The sequence below is a fragment of the Meriones unguiculatus genome, chromosome 3 (genome assembly GCF_030254825.1).
Source record: "Meriones unguiculatus strain TT.TT164.6M chromosome 3, Bangor_MerUng_6.1, whole genome shotgun sequence".
NCBI lineage: Eukaryota > Metazoa > Chordata > Mammalia > Rodentia > Muridae > Meriones > Meriones unguiculatus.
Window position 1 is genome coordinate 96172154 of NC_083351.1, and position 21410 is coordinate 96193563.

Below are 21410 nucleotides of genomic sequence, written 5' to 3' on the forward strand. Positions count from 1 at the left end.
GAAAGTGAAAACGAAGCCACAGTTTGCTAAGTAGGGACACCAAAGAAGCAAAGAGGGCGGTGGTCAGGTACGTGAGACCCCTCTGCAGAGGGTTACTGGGGCACAGCAGCATCCCTCCCTGCTGCCTTTTGAGATCATGGAGAGCCTGTGGGGATCTTGGCAGCTAGGTAGGGGACTCCAGGAAGCCAAGGGTAGCCCCCCGGGCTATGCTTCCCAATCCTGGGGAGCAGGGTTGGAGACCCAGTCTACCTGGCTGAAGTCCAAGATGGAGAGGAGGAGTCCCGCGGGGTGACCTGTGACAGACTGGAGGGATAGGGCTGGGTCCCAGCTTTCCCGGGAGCTCGGCCCCGCCGTCGGGGGGAGGGAGGTGGTGGGCGCGGGCCGGCGCCGCCCCTGTGCGGAGGCCCGTGCGCCGCGCGCGGGGTGGGGCGAGGCGGGCCGAGGGGCCGGGTGGCTCCCGCCCTCGCGCGCGGCGGCGGCGGCGGCGGCGGCGGCGGCGGCGGCGGCGGCGGCGGCGGCGGCGGCGGCGGCGGCGCCCGGGAGCTGCCCTGAGGCCGCCCCCGGCCCCCGCCCGCGCGTCAGTGCGCCCAGCCCGGGGCTCGGAGCTCCGCCCGCGCCCGAGGCCCCTGCGCACGGCTCCGGGCGGGCAACCGGCGGGTCGCGGCGTCGCGGGGGCGGCAGGCGACCGCGGAGCGGCGCTGCCCGGGCCGGGCGCGCACGGCGGGCGCCCCGCGAACCGCCTCGATGTGGCAGGAGGCGATGCGGCGGCGCCGCTACCTGCGGGACCGCGCCGAGGCGGCGGCGGCGGCGGCGGCGGGCGGCGGCGAGGGGCTCCAGCGGTCCCGGGACTGGCTCTATGAGTCCTACTACTGCATGAGCCAGCAGCACCCGCTCATCGTCTTCCTGCTGCTCATCGTCATGGGCGCCTGCCTCGCCCTGCTTGCCGTCTTCTTCGCGCTCGGGCTGGTGAGTGGCCTCCCCGGGGCTCCGCGGGGACCTCGCTGGCGACCGCGTCCCTCCCCGGGCTACTCCTCACCCGCGGCGCCCTGCCCGAGTCCGGCCTGGCCCGGGCTGTGGGCAGAGGAAAAGTTTACCTGGAAGGCTTTGCCTAAAATAAAGTTGGCAGGGCGTGCTCCAGGTGGACGGGCAGGGCAAATGGGTTCAGCATCTCTGCTCCCCGTGGCCAACTCTGCGCTTTCTCCAGGCACCGCTGCCCGCGGCAGAGGCGGTCCTCGGGCTTCCTAGGCGCGCCTGCTGCCTTCCATCCCTGTCCGCGGAATGGCCCCAGCTCTCTGCCTGGGCATTATTTAACTCTGAAAACAGGCTGCTTTGGGAAAGCGGTTTATGACAGCGAAAATGAAAACCAGATAATGCACATCTTTGCTTTGCTCTTGGTTCTTACCCTGCTTAGCCATGTAGCGAGAAAGTGATGGAGTGTTGAGCAGATGCCCGTGGCTCATCCCCAGAGACTAAAAGTGAGCTAAAATTTGGAGAGACCCTCGTTGCTTTTCCCTTTCTAGAGAAGTGTTTGATTCGCTCGTGACCCCCGCAGACGGCCGAAGCGTGTTTTCATCACTGTGGGAATTAGCGCAGCCCGATAGCTCGTGCCAATCTGTCTGGTTCATAATTTACAGCCAGGAATCTTGGGCTGGCTCCTTAGAATCCTGAGAAGAAATCTGTAGACTGCGGTAACTTCCTTTTAGCGCTCTCTTCAGTGTGGTTCAAACTTTCCCTCTGCCCATGAATTGCATGTGCAGACTGTGTGTGAAGCCTGGATTATCCCGTGAGTTGTGTGGTCAGCGGGTGATGTGGGATGTCCCTCACTGAATGGTATTTCCTGAGCTTAGGATGTTAATACACGCCTATTTTCACCAGTCTCCAGCAGATCAGCTTACCCTGCCTCTAGGGCGCAGAAACTCTGTTAGATATTTGGCAATTTGTTTTAGATATTCTGAGCCATATGGTGCTCACATTATTAGTCGAAAGAAAAGTTTCCATCACAGCTCAGTTTTTTTTTTAATGCCCCCACCAGCGTGGCTCCTGTTTTCTGACAGAATTCCATGAGGTAAGGAGAGAAAATCCAACGTGGCAGGCCATGACGTCACTGGTCCTCTCCTCTAGCAGGCAGAGCAGGGAGCTCCTTTGATCCTTGTAGCCTAGGTGTGAGAGGAGCATGGCCTTTCCCTCTCCCCTCCCCCTGCTACGGAACCAAATCTGCTTGTCACAACTTACAAGTCCAAAAGGAACTTAAAGGGAAATTTGGGGTGGGGGTCCAGGGTAGGGGTGGGCAGGATCATTGACTAACAGTCTCGAAAAACCTAGCCTCATTCTCACACTGCTGGCAAGAAAACACACCATAGTTGTCCTTTGGAGATGTTTTTCTGTTTGTGAGTCTCCTGAAAGTGTAATTCAAATCCTTCTGGCTGGTTCATTCCTAAATGGAGAGGAGCAGGTGACAGCCTATTTATAGTGCCACTAGTCTAGGGAGACAAGTGCGAAGTTCATGTTCCCCAGGCACAGTACCTTGTTTTCCATGTTAAAACACTCCAACTTCATCCATGTTGAATTAGGTGCTGTTGAATCATGGGAGGAAGACTAAGGGCTTGCTTTTCTGAGTTGCCTTTGTTCTTCCCACTTGTCCTGAGAGAGTAAGAGAGTTCCTTTCATGTTCTGTTGTGCTTGCTTTAAATGTTGGAATGATACCCTTTAAAAAGTCTTTGAAACTTTCGTAGACATATACCGTATGCAATGCATTTATTCAAGTCTAACATCCCTCCACCATCCCATCCTCTCAGTACTCTATCCCCTTGCCTTCTAGATGACTTAAAAAGAAAACCTGGAGTCCAATTAATTCTGTCCATATGTGCATAGCTGTGGGGTCCACTGGTGCATGGGAAACCCACCAGTGGCCACCCCTTAAAGAAAAGTGATGCTCCTTCCTGCAGAAACGGTCAGCTGCCTATACTCCTCAGCAAGGGGGAGGGCCTCATACCTTTTTAAAGGGCATGGTTACTTTTTCTTAATATGCCAACTATTTCCACATTTGTCTTCATTCTAAGTTAAATAATTCTAACCAGAAATGGATGTTTTCTGCACCTTGCCTGTCACCTAGGGCAAGGTCCATGTATGACATGGAATAGATTCTGTTCCTCCATATCTCTGGCTGGCTTCATGCCCACTATGTAAATTTTTAGTATAAACTGCAGACATGTTCCAGGGAGGATGCCTGGATCTGGTCCAAAGGTTACATTCAGGTGGGGACTGTGGCTCCAGTGTTCTGCCAAGGGAGAAATGCCTGAGAGATGTGGACACTGTCCTCCAAACCAGCATCCCAGGAGGAGATTGTGAGAACCCCACGTTCACAAAGACTTATTTCTACGTTGCTTCTAGAAAAATTGTAGGCAGTTATCTCCACTTTCAGAAAGGAAGCCTCTATCCAGATAAAGACAGCTCAGGCAGGAAGCACTGAAGATGCAGGAGAGCTGGGTTGGAGCCATGCTGATGTGGGTGCAGATGCTTCTTGTCTCAGACTGAGCAGACCTTGCCATCTGAGAGGTCTGCCTGGGCGTGGGGGTGGCATGGCTACTGCAGCTTCAGACTGTCAGATCTCTGCCTTGGAACACCACTCTGGCATAGGCATAGGCGAGCCCTCACGCCAGTCAACAGTGAAACACATCTAGTTTTCACTGCCTAAAATCTTGGAGAGTTTCCTTCATTCCCATGCATCTGCCTGGCTTTGATTTCCATTCCTTTTTCATGAGTTCCTTCAGTAAGAAATGGGGGTAGCAGTTTTCTCAACTACAGCTCCTAGTACATTTGGGTCACAAAATGATTCCAGTATAATCCAAGCACATAGAAGTCTTTTTGCTAGTTGTTTTCTTTATATGAATTGGTTTTGAATTTGTATTCAAAAGGAAAAAAGGGGGCTGGGGATGTAGCTCAGTGGATAGGGTTCTTGCCTGGCGTGGAAGCCTTTGGGTTCCACCCACAACAGCACATACAAGCGGCACAGTGCTACATTACTGGGACCCAGCACTGTGGCCATGGAGAAGAATATCAGGAAATGCCAGGTCATCCTCACTGCACTGTGAGTTCCAGTTCTGGGCTACGTGGAACCCTCCCTGTATCAAGCTATAAAGAAAAGAAGTAAAAAGGAAAAATAGCAACTGGTGTTGTGGATGTAGATGAGTTTTTGTTTTGATTCCTGGTGTAGGATATGGGACTGATTCAGGTCGTCCACAGCAGCAAACTAATTGCCTTGTGCAGGCTCTGAGAGGTGCCCTTTGTTACAGATAGTTTAAATCAGAGATCTCTGGAGAGGGAATAAATACCAGGACCCGGAGAGAGAAGAGGGGCTCCGAGGGGGGGGGCACTGAGAAAGAAAAAGGCTGCTGGTGTCCACTCCTGCTGTTCCTGATTGTTGCTGATGCAGCTGGATAAGAAGAAGTTGGAGATATCCTGAAAGGAAGATTGGACTTGTCCTAAAGAATCCTACCACCCTAGCGAGCAGGAAGTAGCTAAAAAGAACTCTAGCCCCTCTCCCCACTAACCTCCTTTCTCTCCTACATGGTATTGGAGTGTTGGAAGGGATTGGGTGGAGAAGGGAGGAAGAGGCATAAGAAACCCAAAATAAAATAGTATATAAAGTAACACCTTCAAACCTGTGTTTTTATTTAGTATTGCCTTAATTGACACTTAAAGTTTTATATCACTTAATTTCAATTTATGGTCTATCTATGATTCTGCCATACTGACCATAACGTTAAGTAGATCTTTGATGTATTTTCATTATTTTGTAAAAATAAAGGCTGACTTGAAACTTAACAGTCTTGTGTAATTGATTGTTTTCTATCTAAAAGTCTAAAAATAAGATTGATGTCATGCTTGCTCAGATTTATCCTAAGATGAATTAAATAAAATAGAGCAATTGTTAAGATAGGTTGTATTTTTACAGTCTATTGATAATCTGAACACTCTTTCTTTGCTTGTGGTGGAAAGTTTCAATAAAAAGCTGATTTATGATTCTTTGACATTGGTTTGCCTAGTGCCTACCAAGTGCCTCATGGCTGGTTGTCAGGGAGACCATGAAACAGAAAACTTAGAACTAATGAGACCAAACTAAGTTGTAAATATTATCATGTCACTTTGATTTTTAGAGCTGGCTCTCATTACTAAATGCATGAAAACCTCCTTTCAGATCTCCTTTCAGAACAAAATCCTCTCATTTATTATGTCTGAAATCTGCCAGCTTTTTCTCAAAAAATTGCCTTTATTGTCAGGAAAGGTTGCCGTAAATTGTGTTTGTCAAAATACAAGGTGGCTCTGGATATGTTTGTTTTGACTAAAATTTATGATTAGAAGTAGTCAGTGTTTGAATGGAAAAGTTATATCCTCATAAATTTGAAGTACCCAGACATTTTAATAAAGTGAATTTTGTAACATATCCTGAAGTAACAATACTTACTTTTATTAACTATAAATATGCAATATTACAACTGAGCATATATGCCACTTTCTTTTACAGTGGAGTGGTGAGCTAGCTTTCAGAATCAGTGAATGTAAGTACTTTTCACTACGCATTAATTTTCCAGCATTAGGTTCCCACCGCACACTCACTGTGGGTGAATATACCAGACAATTTCCTATGTGTATCTACTGCAAAAAATTTTCATCCTTCAAAACAAACAGACACCAGCAGAGGGAACATGTCTTCAGTGATAGTCTTTCAGCAGCTGCATTTGGTAGAAGAATAGCTCCCTTCTGAGAAGGGCTGGAGTCTGGGATGACAGAGAGACATGCCCTGCTCTCTAAGCAACAGGAGGTTTGGGGTGTGCTCTTCATAGTTGCAGAATTATAGGAGTGGAAGGGAACAGGGCATTTCCCTAAAAACCAGAGCAAATGTGGCTAAAGATCCATCTTTTTAGGCATCTCTCTGCATAGAAGCAATGTTTTCTTTGCAGGTGTTTATAATCTGCAGCCAACCAGTCACTAAGTCATTTCAGTTACATTCTACCTATAGTCTACACAAAGGACAAGAGAAAACTCTAAATTTGTGTAGGAATGGTAGTTAAAATGTAGAGAACTATCCAGGTACAGATTGAAATTGAAAGCAGTCTATGGATATTACTTTCTCTGTTTAAAAATGACAGTAGAGAAAGAGGCTTTGAGATACACACCTACAATCCCCGTGCTATTGAGGTCGATGTAGGAGGCTCAAAGTTCAAGGTCATCCTCAGACATGTTTTGAAGCTGAACTAGCCTGAGCTGTTACGAACCTGTCCAGGAAGATGAAGAAAACAAACAAACAAACAAAAAAAAAATGGCAATAGCATAAAATGATTAAAAACATCTATCTGTCTTGGAATTTTGACTTTTTTTCCTTTCTGTGTTCTGAAATCTGTGACCTTAGGTGAACCGTTTATCACAAGTGTTTGTCAAATGTAAATGAGCCTGCCTCAGAAGGAGATGTTCCAAATGGCCAAGAAGCAACTCAGGGATCAGCCTTATTCACTATCACAAGGCCTCCTGTAGGTGCATTTTCATAGTCCGGTAGCCAGCTAGTAGTAGAACTGAGAGGGACTCACTCAACACATGAACAAACTTATATCCAGAGGGCTAGATTAATTTCTTCTAGGTCATGTAGTGCAGATCTGGGACCAGACCCCAGGGCACTGAGCTTTCCCCAGTGACGCCATAGGAGAACATTGCAGGTCTGGACTCTCCATCCCGGACTTTCATAGTTCCCTGGGGGAAACCTCTGCTGTTGTGAACATCCTCAGACTTCACTCTGTCCCTTCTCCCTGTGATGAAGGATGGCCAAAGATGCTTCTTCATGGCTTGCTTACTGAATTGATGCCATCAATCATTTCCATTATACTAATTCCTCCTAGGATTTGCCCAATTAAGCAGAAAGTCCACTTGTGGCCTTCCTGTTGTCTGAGAATGTCCTGACATAGCAATATGGCCCATGACAGCCATTCCGTTGAGCTGTGGTCTTCTACTGGTATTTCTAAGTCATAGATTCTATAGAAAAACAACCACAGTTAGAACCGAGATACTGCACAGTTAGCAAATGTCGGTGTGACCCTCATGACAGTAATCTGTTTGATCTGTAATTGTTTTTGGCAGATGTGCAGGTAGCATCTACTAGGGTCCTAGTCTACTAGACAGGTTGTTGTCATAAGACAGTCCCTTCATTTGTCTCATTCCTACCTTACTGGATACCTTCTGAGTACCTGCTGAGGCTGTCTCTGGGTCAACAGCATCCGCAACAGGGCATCTCCATGTGAACACACTGAAGTCATCTCTTCACTTACTGTTTACTTCTGGGGTAGCTGGTTATTCTCGGCTCCTCAACTAAGACATCTGTCCGCCTGTGGCTCCTCTGTTGCACACTCACATTCAAGTTCCTGGAGAGTTTAGCCTTTGCCGAACACCCAACCATTACTGACTTCAGCTTCTGATAGTTGGAATGCTTGTGTATTGTACAAGGCAGTTTAACCATCACCTTGCTGGAAGTTCAGATATATTTGTCTATAGCCGTGTTTTCTCTCAACTCATTGTGATCTTGGTCAAGAAGGAAGTTGTTGGTCTTTCCGTGTGCCTCAGGCACCAATCTCCTCACTGCTGCATTTCCCACACACGTGGGAAGGCATAGCATTGTTGATCCACCTGGATCCTGTCCTCCATTGTGCCTCTTCGTAGATAACCCTAGTAAGTTAAATCATCTGCTTTTTCCTCAATCACTTCCATAGAGTAAAATGAATGGCAGAGCCATGTAAATGGGACTTGGTTGTGAATTAAGTATGATAAATCCCATGAGTAGTTGAGACAAGACAAGACATATAATAGGGCTGTAACAGGTATGTCCTTGTCATTATTGTTTTATACTACAAAGAGTTGTTCTCGTCAAGGGCTTGTATAGACATATTTCAGGACGAAAACAAAATGAATACTAGAATTTTTAAATCTTAGATGTGAAATATCAGGGATGTATTTCTATTTCTATGATAAATGTGTATATAACTGATTTAATTTTTAGCGAGGAGACAGGAAGAAGTGTGGTTAGTGTAATTACAAGTCATATTTTGACTTGTAAAAGTTTAACATTCCACAACATAAAAGTTCTTGCCAACTTGACATTCATGTTATCTTCTATAGTTCTCAATCCTGCTACCTTTGAGTAATTTTAAATAAAATTACCAAGAGTAATAAAGAAATGTTTACCCTGTGATAATGTGGTATTAGACTAAGAAAAATACACACATACCTGGTTTGCAAATCCCAGGTGCACTGGGAGAGAGAAAATAGTTATTGCGTCATTTTGTATGTTTGCTTCTTTTGACAAAATTAGTCTTGTGCTAACTCAAAGCCCTCTTTGTGTGAGAATACAACTAAAACACACAGAAGGAGTAAGGGGAGGCCAGGAGATGGACTGCCAGGGTCCAGCCTTCTTGGCAGTGTTACAAATAATTCCTTTTGTGCCTCTCTACTTCACTACTCTTTTTTTCTTTCTTTCTTTTTTACTTTGGTATATACTTTTGTTTATAGAAGCCAAACTCAGATTCAGGCGAGAGCAGTGCACACAGGGTGAGATGTCAGCCTCAAAAACCACCATGAACCAACGGGGAAGCTGGTTCCCAGACCTACCCAGAACTCTAGGGTGAAGTACACTGAAGGGGAAAGGAGAAGTAAAGCACAAGAGAGAGAGAAGGAGAGAAAGGCAGGGAGAGAGGGAGACATACATGCACACGCGTGAGTGTGTGCGTGTGCGCCCGCGTCACACACACAGAAGTACAGAGACAGAGAGAGATCAGAATCATGATAGTAGAGATTCTCAAGACCAATTATATATCAATCTAATTAAAAAACTAGATATTTAAACTATTAGGGACATTGAAATACATGAAGTGAATACTGTGACAGAGTTGAAACATGCAGGAATACAATATAATATAATGACTATTTTTTAATTTTAGACGGTAGTTCTGATGATTTCTGCAGAGGCTATTGTGTCTGAGAGACTTGTTAGAGTAAGTCATGTCCAGTTCAGTGTTTTGTTCTCTTGAGACAGGCTCTTACCGTGTATCTCTCGGTGGTCTGGAGCTCACAGTGTAGACCTGTAGACCAGGCTGATTTCAAACTCACAGAGGTCTGCCTGCTTCTGCCTCCCAAAGGCTCTTGGCAGAGAAGTTAGTGTATTAGCAAGGGTAAAGCCTCCCGTTGGCACCCTTCGAATACTTCATATGTACCACGGTTTGATCTTGAAGCCACAATGTAGAGCTCAGAGGCACCAGGTCTCAGTCCTATGCACTTATTCCCAATACTGAATTATTGTGTATAGTGCATAGACACCAATGTATACAGTGTGTGTTTTAGTTTTTCATGTTTTTTTAGAAGAATAAGATACAGCATTGACTATTTCAAGCTGTTAGTTTCCTGTCAACATTGGAAAGGAAAAATTTTTAGACAAATATAGTAGTAGAACCAATAAAAGCCACAAATATCCCAAACTCACCGACATGGTCAGCTGAGTAGAGATGACGTGGATGATTTGGGGTGGATGTAACCGAGACATATGGCGGACCACTTAATCTGTCCCCACAATAGACTACAGTCAACTCAGACATAAGAGCCGTGCACTTTGGAATTGGGAGTAGGTGCAGAGTGGGATTAATCATTCGATTAGCTTGATTAATCTTCCCTTCCTGGGCAAAATCCTCCTTGATTTACATCTGGATTACTTGGTACTTGTATGGAAATAAACAGCCGCTAATCCTGGGTGGACTACATCTGTCCACTGATTTATTTCTGTGCGTGTGCTCTGTCTCTTTCCCTGTCTCCCTCCAAGTGTGTGCTTCACAGTAAATTGTGAGCACACAATTAAAAAATTAACCTTTTTTAAACTTCAATTTTTGTTCACTTCATCATACACATGTGAGCACACACAATGTATGTATATTAACAGTCCTCGACTTAATGATACCGCAGTGTGAGACTTTTTAGCTTAGCAATAGTGTAAAGACGGTATTTATTCAGGAGGAACTGTGCTTGCACCTTTGAGTCAGACTCATTCTGGCTTTAAAAAGATGCTGGTAGTCCTCTCTCGCAATGCTGGGAAGCAGTAGCAAAATACATTCTTTGTTAGATTATCATGAAGAAGAGCATCCTAGATTTCAGAACCTACGGTGCTGTGGCTAAGCTGAGCTCCTCGCCAGCTTAGGTATTCTGAATAAATTTTCCACTTATGTTTTCATTTACAATGGAGTTCTCAGGATGTAAGAAGTTGAGAAGAACAATCTATATATTTGTGCTGTAAGAGACAGAGATTCATGTATATGCTGTCTTTTTGTCACAAATCAACTTTTATTGATGAGCTTCAAATATTCTTCACATATTCCCCGTATATCAAAATTCAACGTGTAAGTGTTTTATAACAGACTGTCTTGCACCATTGGTTTAAGTTACTTGTTTTTGTTGTTGTTTCACCACTGGTTTTCATTGTCATCTTGACCCGGTTTAGAATCATGTGGGAAGACTGTCTCAGTGAAGGAAGGATTTGCAGATCAGAGTAGCCTGTGGGCATGTCTATGGGTGTTGTCTTGGTTGCTTTAATTGAGGTGAGCATATCCAATCCACTGTGGGTAGCAGCATTCCCTGGGTTTTGGTCCTGGACAGGGTAAGTTTAGAGGGAGATGACATTAGTAACTACAGATGTGTCCACTGTCTCTCTGCGCTTGGGTGCTTGTGATATGACTAGCTGTTTCACTGCAATGATGGATTGTAAGCTGGCATTTTGAACCAAAATAGAACCCTTCTCCTGTAAGTTGCTTTTTGCCCAGGATCTTTTATTATAGCAATGGGAAGGAAAGTAGAGTGATTGGTTTAAAGTTACTTGTTTTGGGCATCATGTATTAGAGTCTTTCTGGTTAGATGTTTTGTTTTGTTTTGTTTTTGCTTTTATTTACTTATTTTTGAGACAGGATCTCATGTATTTCATACTGGACTCTAAATTGCTATGTACTGAATTTAAACTGATTGTTTTGCTTACCCTCTCAAGTGCTGGTATCACAAGGGTGTACCGTCAAGGAAGGGAATTTTTTTTAATCAAGTTTCATGACAAATCTATAGCAGAGGTGATCTTGAATCATTAACAGTTTTAATTACTTATATCGGCCACCTACCTGGTCCCCCATATTTATTATATTCTTTGAAGAAGACAGCACACATTTCCAAAACCCCATCTATTAATAGCATCAAACTTAGGATCCGTTGTCACTCAGTAAAGGGTACTTATGTGCCCAAAGGCAGGATGGGAAGTCATGTCCCTGTGTCTGGTTTTACTTCTCTGGGTCTGGATATCTGTAGGCAGAAAGAGCATGTTGTTGACTCTTTAGCAACCACCTCATATACAGAAAATAGCCCCCACCCTGCCCCACCACTGTACCAAGAGAAAAATCTACTAGGTTCAGTAGCCTCGTACTCTTTAAAAACAGTGTGGTATGCAAGTGCGTGTGTGTTGCCTGCATGTATGTCTGTACACCATGCCTGTTTGCCTGGTGCCTAAAGAGGCCAGAAAAGGGTGCTGGATTTCCTGGAACTGGAGTTACAGACTGGGTGGTAGTACTTGAACCCAGTTCCTCTGGAAGAGTAACCAGCACTCTTAGCCTGAGCCGTCTCTTCATCTCTCAGGTTCCATACTTTTAGTTGGACCTTATCCCTGACTTACCCTTATTCACTCAATTTTCAACAAGGGGTTGTCTGTGTGACAGGCATTTTCATAGTACTGTGTGGTGACTCTGCTACTCAAGGTTGATACTAATTTTCTTCTCAGATCCCATGGCAAGCTACGAGCTGTTTCTCAAAAGGAGGACAATTATTACCAGGTTGTAATAATTACTCTTAAAGCAACAGCTTGGATTGTTCAGGAGATCTGTGAAGGTTAATATGGCTGTTTATTTAAGGGCAGTCAGGGTGGGGCAGCCAGGAAGACAAGTCAGGAGGAGTTGCTTGCTTCTATGTGGTTCCTGCTATCTGCAGCCAAGGTCTGCTCAGCTGCTGTTCAACAGGAGCCAAGGTTAGAGAAAAGTAGAGAGATCCCAGTAAAATGAGTGCATTTTCTTTATCCAGTTGAGGTACATCTGGGTTGTTTCCAGTTTCTGGCTATTATGAGTAAAATGCTTGAGCAAGTGACCTTTTCAGTATATGCCCAGGAGTGCTATAGCTGGGTCCTGAGGTAGATCTATTCCCACTTTTCTGAGAAACCTCCAGATTAATTTCCAAAGTAGTTGTACAAGTTAGCACTCCCACCAGCAATGGAGGAGTGTTCCCCTTGCTCCACATCCTCACCAGCATGTACTGTCACTTGAGTTTTTGATCTTAGCCATTCTGACTCATACTGGAATAAAGATGGAGCAGAGACTGAGGGACTGTCCAACCAATGACTTGCCCAACGTGAGACACACCACATATGCAAGAGCCAATCCCTGACACTATTAATGATAGTGTCTGCTCTACTTGCAGACAGGAGCCTAGCATAACTGTCCGCTGAGAGGCACCACCCAGCAGAAGATCAAACCAGATGCTGAGACCCACAGCCAAACATTAAGTGGAGTTTGGGGAGTCTTATGAAAGAGTGTGGGGGGGGGAGGGTGAATAGAAGGTCCAGAAGGAGAGAAGAATTCAAGAAGACCAACAAAGCCAACTAAGCTAGACCCATAGGGACTCAGAGACTGAAGCACCAGCTGAAAAGCGTGCATGGGCTAGACCTAGGCCCACAATACATATGTAACTGATGGGCAGCTTGGTCTTCATATGGGTTCCTTAGCAAGTGGAGCAGGAGTTGTCTCTGACATGAACTCTGTTACCTGGGATGGGTTTGTTTGGCAGGGGGTGGGGGTGGCTCCCCTTTTCTGATCAGGAGAGAGGGGAGAAAGGGATAAAAGGATAGGAGGGTGGGGCAGATTGGAGAGGAGAGAGGGGCCAGTGATAGGGATGTAAAATGAATAGATAGACAGACAGATAGGTAGGTAGGTATATAGATAGATAGATAGATAGATAGATAGATAGATAGATAGATAGATAGATAGATAGATAGATAGATAGATAGATGAGGATGAGTGTAAAGACCAGCACTCAGCCATTTGGGAACATTGTCCATCCACAGGCACTTCTGACAGTGAAAACTTCAGAGAGGACTGACTCAACACACTTTTGCCTCCCAGATTCCTCTGTAGTTCAGCTCTAGCAAAGAACCATAGGATGAAGGATATTGTGGGAAATGCAGTTCCCAGCGAAACCAAACTCACACCATGACAAACTATCACACTGTTAGGACTTCTCAGTCACTCTCCCCCAGCACTGCTACTGAAGCCACAAGACTGGTATGGTACATACTGTTTTGTTATTCTTTAAAAATTCAGTTCATGGGATACCGCACCCAGGATGATCTTTTCTAGATCCCACCATTTGCCTGCAAATTTCATGATTTCCTTGTTTTTCATTGCTGAGTAGTATTCCATTCTGTAGATGTAACACAAATTTCTGTATTTATTCCTCAACTCAGGGACATCTGGGTTGTTTCCAGCTTCTGGCTACTACAAATAAAGCTGCTACAAACATGGTTGAACAAATGTCCTTGTTGTATACTTGAGCATATTTTGGATATATGCATAGGAGTGGTATAGCTGGATCTTGAGGAAGCACTATTCCTAATTGTCTGAGAAAGCACCAGATTGATTTCCAAAGTGATTGTATAAGTTTACATTCCCACCAGCAGTGGAGGAGGGTTCCCCTTTCTCCACATCCTCTCCAGCATGTGTTGTCACTTGAGTTGTTCATCTAAGCCATTCTGATGGGTGTCAGGTGAAATCTCAGGGTTGTTTTGATTTGCATTTCTCTGATGACTAAGGATGTTGAGCATTTCTTTAAGTTTTTCTCTGCCATTCGATATTCATCTGTTGAGAATTCTGTTTAGCTTTGTACCCCATTTTTTTAATTGGATTACTTGATTTGTTGCTTTTTAACTTCCTTGGTTCTTTATATATTCTGGATATTAGCCCTCTCTCAGATATAGGGTTGGTGAAGGTCTTTTCCCAATCTGTAGGCTGTCGTTTTGTTCTGATGGCACTGTCCTTTGCTTTACAGAAGATTTTCAGTTTCATGAGATCCCATTTATTGATTGTTGATCTTGGAGCCTGTGCTGTTGGTGTTCTGCTCAGAAAGTTGTCTCCTATGCCAATGAGTTCAAGGCTCTTCCCCACTTTTTCTTCTAAGATGTTTAGTGTGTCTGGTTTTATGTTGAGGTCTTTGATCCACTTGGACTTTAGTTTTGTGCAGGGTGATAAGTATGGATCTATTTGCATTTTTTTATAGCAGAAAGACACACATGGTATATACTTACTCATAAGTGGATATTAGACATATAATATAGGATAAACATACTAAAATCTGTACACCTAAAGAAGCTAATCAAGAAGGACTCTGGGTAAGATACTCAATCCTCATTCAGAAAGGCCAAGAGAATGGGCATCAGAAGAGATGGAAAACAGGGAACAGGACAGGAGCCTACCACAGAGAGCCTCTAAAAGACTCTGCCCTGAAGAGTATTAAAGAAGATGCTGAAACTCATAGCCAAACTTTGGGAAGAGTGTAGGGAATCTTATGAAAGAAGGGAGAGATGGAAAGACCTGGAGGTGACAGGAACTCCACAAGGAGAGCAACAGAACCAAAAAATCTGGCTACAGGTTTGTTTTCTGAGACTGATACCCCAACCAAGGACCATTCGTGGAGATAACCTAGAACCCCTGAACAGATGTAAACCATGGTAGCTCTGTGCAAGTGGGTTCCCTAGTAATGAGAACAGGGACTGTCTTTGACATGAACTGATTGGCCTGCTCTTTGATCACCTCCCACCTCAGTGGGGTGCAGCCTTACCAGGCCACAGAGGAAGACAATGCAGTCACTCCTGATGAGAGCTGATAGACTAGGATCAGATGGAAGGGGAAGAGGACCTCCTCTGTCAGTGGACTGGGAGAGGGGCATAGGTGAAGAAGAGGGAGGGAGGGAGAGAGGGTGGTGTTGGGAGGGGAAGAGGGAGGGGACTACAGGTGAGGTACAAAGGAATTAAACTGTAATTAATAAAAATAAAAATAAATGTTATAAAAATTCAGTTCATGGTTTTTCATCAAAGGTTATTTTATTGTTACGTTGCACATATGAGGTGAATTTTAATGTGCTTTGTATGTGTTATTGTATAAATTTCTAATTTGCCTTACACTGTGATCAAAGAACATGGGTTTAGAGGATAACTTCCAAGTTTTCATTCTTTTCAGCAAGTTACCTGATATATAATTATTATGTATGTGCTAGTGATTGAAACCAGGGCAATGCATAAGCTGGGCAAGTACTCTGCCACTAACCTACACTCCCTGCACAGTGCAGGATTGTTCTGCATGCCCAGTGAACTGAAAAAGAATTGTTCTCCCTCAAGCTTTCAATCAAGTCGTGCCTTCTACTTATTTCGCTGCTTATGTTGCTTGCTTGATTTTGCTTTTGGCTTGTTTGCTTGCTCTATTGATGGCTTGTGGGAGGTGCTGGAACCTTCCGTTCTGAAGAGACTGCTTTACTTTTCTCTCTACGCACATTGCTGCTGCATATGCTGTGAGAGTTATTAGCTTTATGCATGTTTAAGGTGGTCACAGTGGAGTGGAAGAGATTTTTTTTCCTATTACATATGCATATGAAAAGAAGAATCTCCAGATACACACCTGTATCAATGGAGAGCCTAGCTAGGTGCAGGTTTCGCTTTCCCCCACAGCTCTGCCTTTCCTGGTGCTTCCAGGCTTTAACAAACACCCAGGGCCACAGAGTCTGCAGTGGGACACAGGGAAGAAGACAGGCTCGGGCGCTCAGCCTCTTACACTGAGGGACAAGACACAAATGCATCTTTGCTTTGAGGCTGGCTTCAAAGCACTTCAGGGAAGTGTTTTTAATAGAAAGCATTACTTTACATTAGGGCACCCTTTACCATCTCAGTGGAAACTAGCACTTTTAACAGGAAAAAAAGAGACAAGTGCACATGGAAAAAAATACAAATAAACTGCTTGTTTGCAGAATGGCCTCAAAGAGGTGAGTGAGTTGTCATGTGATAAATAAAAGAGATGGAGCTTTAATAGCCCTGGCAATTAGAATCTATACAAAATTACCAGAAAATGCATCAAAAATTAAGGACAATTTTTATTTTTTCAAAGAGAGTGATAGGAGCCTATTATCGTTATAGGAGATAATACCTTGCAGAAAGTTGCCTTTGTGGAAGGCTTTTTAGAACATCCCATTTTCTGTGCATTATACCCTTTTTTCTTTTTTTTTCCTTTTTCCTTTCTTGTTTTTACTGTTTAAAAGACATTTTAGTACAACTAAAGTCATTTAAATTAGTGCATTTTATTTTATTTTTGTTGTATGTTAACTTTTTTTTTTCCACTAAGGGAGAAAAGGGTAGTGAAAATAAAAATAATTTAGGTTGATGATGCTTTGATGTTTTCCTTTCCTTACTAGAAGTGACTGGTTCTTTTTGCCATAGAGTAATTCTATGGCTTCCTTGTCAACCATTTGGGATGGAGAGGGAAAGGAAGAGAGCCATGTAATTTCAGAATGAGGGAATGCCTTGATTCCATTTACTTAGCCTTAAGAAAAACGCATGATGCACCCTGCAAGACCTGGGAAAGAATGCAGTTTACAAGTTTTTACATACTCTAATGAATGCTCCTCTCTGTTTTTCTTGACACTGTATGAAAGGTTCTATTTTGTGGAGAAGTCTCCATTAAACCTCACTCAGAGCTGGAGTTCATCAGCAGGTTCAGAATAAGTGGACACTGTTTTTCAGTGGGTTCAGACTTGGCCAAGAGTTGGGTTCCCAGACTCATGAGTAGCAGCTGACTGTTCTGTGCTGCTGGCCATGTGGGGCGTTGGCTCACTACCAGGCAGGTCTTACTGTGCACAGTGGTTGCTGCTCTGCTAGTGTGCATAATGTTTCTGGTAATGGCACCCACCTAGTGAGTAAGAGTGTACCCAGCCACCCGAGTGCCACTGTGGCTCAGTGGCCTGCCTGCATAAAAGCATATTCAAAATGACAGTGTGTACTGAGTTGTAATCATTAACTCTAAAACCTTGCTACACACACACACACACACACACACACACACACACACATATATATATACACATATATGTAATTATACATAATATAGTATGTTATATATGTATATAACACACCTGTATGTATATGTTACACACATAGTATATATCATTTTACACCTCTGAATGGGACATATGTCTAATAATGCTCAAACCCAAGGCTCAGGGATCATGACAGAAGGGAAGAAAAATCATAAGTGGTAAAATTACAAAGAAATGGTCTTTTCTGTTTCTGCACACAGCAGGGCAGTTGTACACATGAATTAACAACAGCTGTGACAGCAGGCAGACGACCTGCATAGTCTCAGGCCAGACGGAAGTCTACCATAGAGAGGAAAGGTGGGCACAAAGGCCTCCTGTTAGCTAAGAAACTCTGTGGCAGTTGACAGTAGCTGGGAGAGGAAGAGTCAGTTTTCTTTAAGGGCATGGCCCCCTGTGGGTTGACCTCCCTCCAGTGAAGGCCACATATTAACTAGTATGTTTCCAGAATAAACTGTACTTAGTGGATTAAAGGAATGCTACATAGTTGGGTGGGTAAGAAATGGGGCTGGCACTGAAGCGAGGGCCAGTGTGAATATGAACAACGTGCATTGTACAAAATTCTCAACTAAAATGAAAATGAAAAGTACATTTTTAAAAACTTTAAAAGAAATTCAGTATTTTGTGGGGAGCTTAAGGATTGCGCAGACCAGACACTCAACCACTGTGACTAATGGAAATGCCACCGAAAGCAAGTTACATCTAGTGACCAGACATTAAAAACAAGCAACAAGAAAACAAATAGAGACTTAAAACTTAAACCAGAAAATAGCATAATCTTAGAGCCAAGTAAGAGAGCAGGTCTTTGCCATCTTTTCAGAGGGCTTCTCAGGAGAAGGCAGTGGGAAAGCGCCTGTGGACACTTCTTCTGGCCCAGCTTTCTGAGGAGAATCTAATGTTCCTGCTCTTACAGTGCCTGGCCTTTATTTGGCTGTTACCCATGGAAGAGCCAGTAAAGTTGAATGCTGTCCCTTGACTGAATTAACGAAACAAATGAAAACTTCTAGAAAAGTAGCCTTTGGAGTATTGTGTGGTTAGTTGCTTGTCCTCAGCTCAGTTAAGTTCACCGTGACAGGGTCAATATGAAGTCTGTTTTTAGGGGCTAGTGTGTGATGCAGCCATAGTCCCCGTAGGGCACCTTCAGGTGGCCTGCTACCAGGTCCTGAGTATGTCAGCTTCTGGTGTCTGAGTTCCAGCTCTCATAGCCTAGAGGTCACTCATCCCCATTTAGAGGGACTGATTTGGTATCTGGGGTAGCTTAGAGACTTGATTGTGGGTGAAGAGATCAATGGAGCGAGAGAATAAGAGCATCTCACGGATTCACTAGTTTTCATCAGTTCTTGAAACACTGCTTCTTCCGGCCTGTTTGAAGACATGCCTTACACTTCTGTTTGCTTCAGGCAGAGGTCTGAGCCCCCATGGCACATGCCTGCTGTGCATCCTTGGGCTACAGTTCACTTTCTCAATTTTAGGAGGCGCTGGCATGAGGCCTGCCTAATGGGACTCCTATAAGGATCAAAGAAATTAAAATGTCAATGTTAAACATGGAAGTACCACTGAATACCGTGGATTTCTCTTGTCACTCTTGCTGTTTTCCTACATATGTCATTTAACACACATGTAACTGAGAGCATGCAACACGAACCCTGGTGAAAGGCACCGCCTGGGGCTCAGTTCTTCTTGGACTCTGTGCAGGGTTTGGCTGCTGTGTTCCACTCTGGGCTCTGGGATTTAGATGCTGCCATCTCCAGTGTGAAGCTGGGGTGGGAGGGAGAAGTGCTGTGCCCCACATCACCACAGGCACCCTCCGGCAGCAGAAAATCTTAGCTTACTCTTCCTTTTACCTTCTACCTAAAAGTCTTAAAATTTCTGTGGAGTCCTTATGGTCCTGGCCATGTGGAGATCTTTTGACTGATCCTCCAGTTCACGTGTTAGTAATTGTAGGCATTTGGGTAAGGATTAAAGACAGTACCATGTTCTGTCCCCCAGTGAGTGTCATCCAGAGCAGGACTCCAGCTTCGGCTATTGCAGTTTCAATCCTTTCTGGTATAATCGAAGGGAACAAGGTGTTTATGGCACAATGTTCATGCTGTGCACAGTTGAAATTAAGTCTCTCTTTCTCTCTGTGTGTGCTTGTGTGTGCATGTGTGTGTGTGTATAAAGAGGTAGGAGCAAAATATGTTCTAGTATACAAAAATGAATTTTTGAAAATGGTACCAGTAAGAGGCTAATAGTAAATAAATGCCCATTTCCTTTTCACTTGGTGACGTCAGAGAGGTGGGGGAGAAACAGCAGCCATGGGCACTCTCCTATATTCTTCCTGTTTTCAGACTTCTATTTTTAGCACTTCTCTTTCTCCTGCATTAACCCATGATCCCTTTAAAATAATAATTGGCATGCATTAAAATAAAACCTAATCATTTTAGAATGGAAGTAATTCAAATGTGTTTCTTAAAAAAAAATAAAATAAAACATTTCAAATCCATTTGGTGACTTAATTTCCTGAGACCATGGTATTTATGATCCTCTAATTCAGGCAGTGAAGTTGATGGGTCTTATTTTCTCCTGGTGTTAATGGGTTCTTATATTCATTCACTTTTCTTGAAGCCACTTCTGTTATAAAAACATATTTCTTCATTTTTCTGGGAAAATGCAGTGGTGAGGGTCTGGCTATTTTGCCTAGTTTAAACAGCAGGTATTGCATGATCTACTTAGAAAACCATGGCTGCTGAATAAAACTTGAAATTTTTTTGAAACTTTAAGCTGTTCTGTTTTTGAAATGATTTCCAGACCTGTGTATTCAGCATTGAATGATGTTGGTGATGTTTGCACATAAGTTATTGTCACTCTGTCCCTTAGCTGCAGCTTCTCACTGTTTTCTGTCTCTGTCCTTAGGAAGTGGAAGACCATGTGGCATTTTTGATAACGGTTCCCACTGCCCTGGCAATCTTCTTCGCCATATTCATCCTTGTTTGCATCGAGTCCGTGTTCAAGAAGCTGCTCCGTGTGTTCTCGTTGGTGATTTGGATATGTCTGGTTGCCATGGGATACCTGTTCATGTGCTTTGGAGGCACCGTGTCTGCCTGGGACCAGGTAAGGAATCTCTCACTTTTATGGGTTCTACCTCAGTGCCTCAAGGCACAAGCTTTACTTGGTTATGTATATTTCATCCTAGATACTGAAAGAAAGACATGGCTGAGGGAAGTACCTGAAAGTTCAAAAATGTGTTTATCTTTAAATTGATAATAATTGTATTTTATGGATTATAACATGATAACTTGACGTCATGTAATTTGTAAGGTGATACAGTCAAAGTAGTTAACACACCAATAACCTGACTGGATTATCCTTTTTGAAATGAGAATGTTTAAAACCTACTCTTAATGTACTTTTTTTGAGATAGGGTCTCACTGTGTAGCTATGGCTGGCCTAGAACTTACCAAATGGGCAACGGTAGCCTCAAATTCCCAGGCCCCTCTGCCCTTAACTCCAAGATTTGGGATTAAAGGTATGTCCCACCACACCTGGCTCTTTTTAGCAGTTTTGAAATCTCTAATCTATTATTATCGACTGAAGTCAGCATCACCAAGTGAAATAAGCCTGACAGAAAGAAGAAAGCCCTTTGAAATGCCTGGTGTACAGGTGCTTCAGAGCCAAGGTCACACAGTGCCTGCTGGAAGCCATCAGTCCTGCTGGCAGTGGGTGGACTAATCGCTGGCCTTTTGTTTGGTAGTGGAGCCGCTGCTTCGTACAGTCTGCCGTTTAGTCCCGTCACCCCATGTGCTCTGACTCTCCAGGACTAGTTAACGCATAAATTCCTGCCCAGGGACACTTACTTTCTATGTAAAGACAGACTCCAGCGACACTGCTTTCCCACCAACATGATCACATCCTGTGAGTAAGCTTGCTTCCTATTCCTGTTTCACTCCTGCTGGCGCTCTTGACTTAGAACCTGCCCATGTCTGGGTGATATCATGTCTTAACAGTACGGTCTGGCCAGTGATGTTACTCAGCACTTCTGCTGTGAGTGGCTCCTCTCATGCAGCTGTCTGATGGCTTGGTGGAATGCAGTATTGTGTAGAGAAGAGGTCTACTAGCTTAGGTTTTTATAAATAAAACCCCGGGGGAGAGAGATTCAGTAGCCCAGAGGCCTCTCACAAGGGATGGGAGAGAAGATC

At 44.1% G+C, this 21410-nt stretch overlaps 1 protein-coding gene across 2 annotated transcripts in view; it reads left to right on the forward strand.

The window, feature by feature from the left end:
• Positions 1–514: 514 nt before the first annotated feature.
• Adcy2 (adenylate cyclase 2) overlaps positions 515–21410 on the forward strand; it is a 368926-nt gene continuing 348030 nt past the window's right edge. The window contains exons 1-2 of one of the 2 annotated variants that reach the window (XM_021641274.2): positions 515–966; positions 20128–20325. In XM_021641274.2, coding sequence (XP_021496949.2) covers positions 745–966; positions 20128–20325 — 420 coding nt within the window. In that variant the 5' untranslated portion in view covers positions 515–744. The remainder of the gene's footprint in view (positions 967–20127; positions 20326–21410) is intronic. The other variant, XM_060380366.1, reaches the window with a different exon arrangement.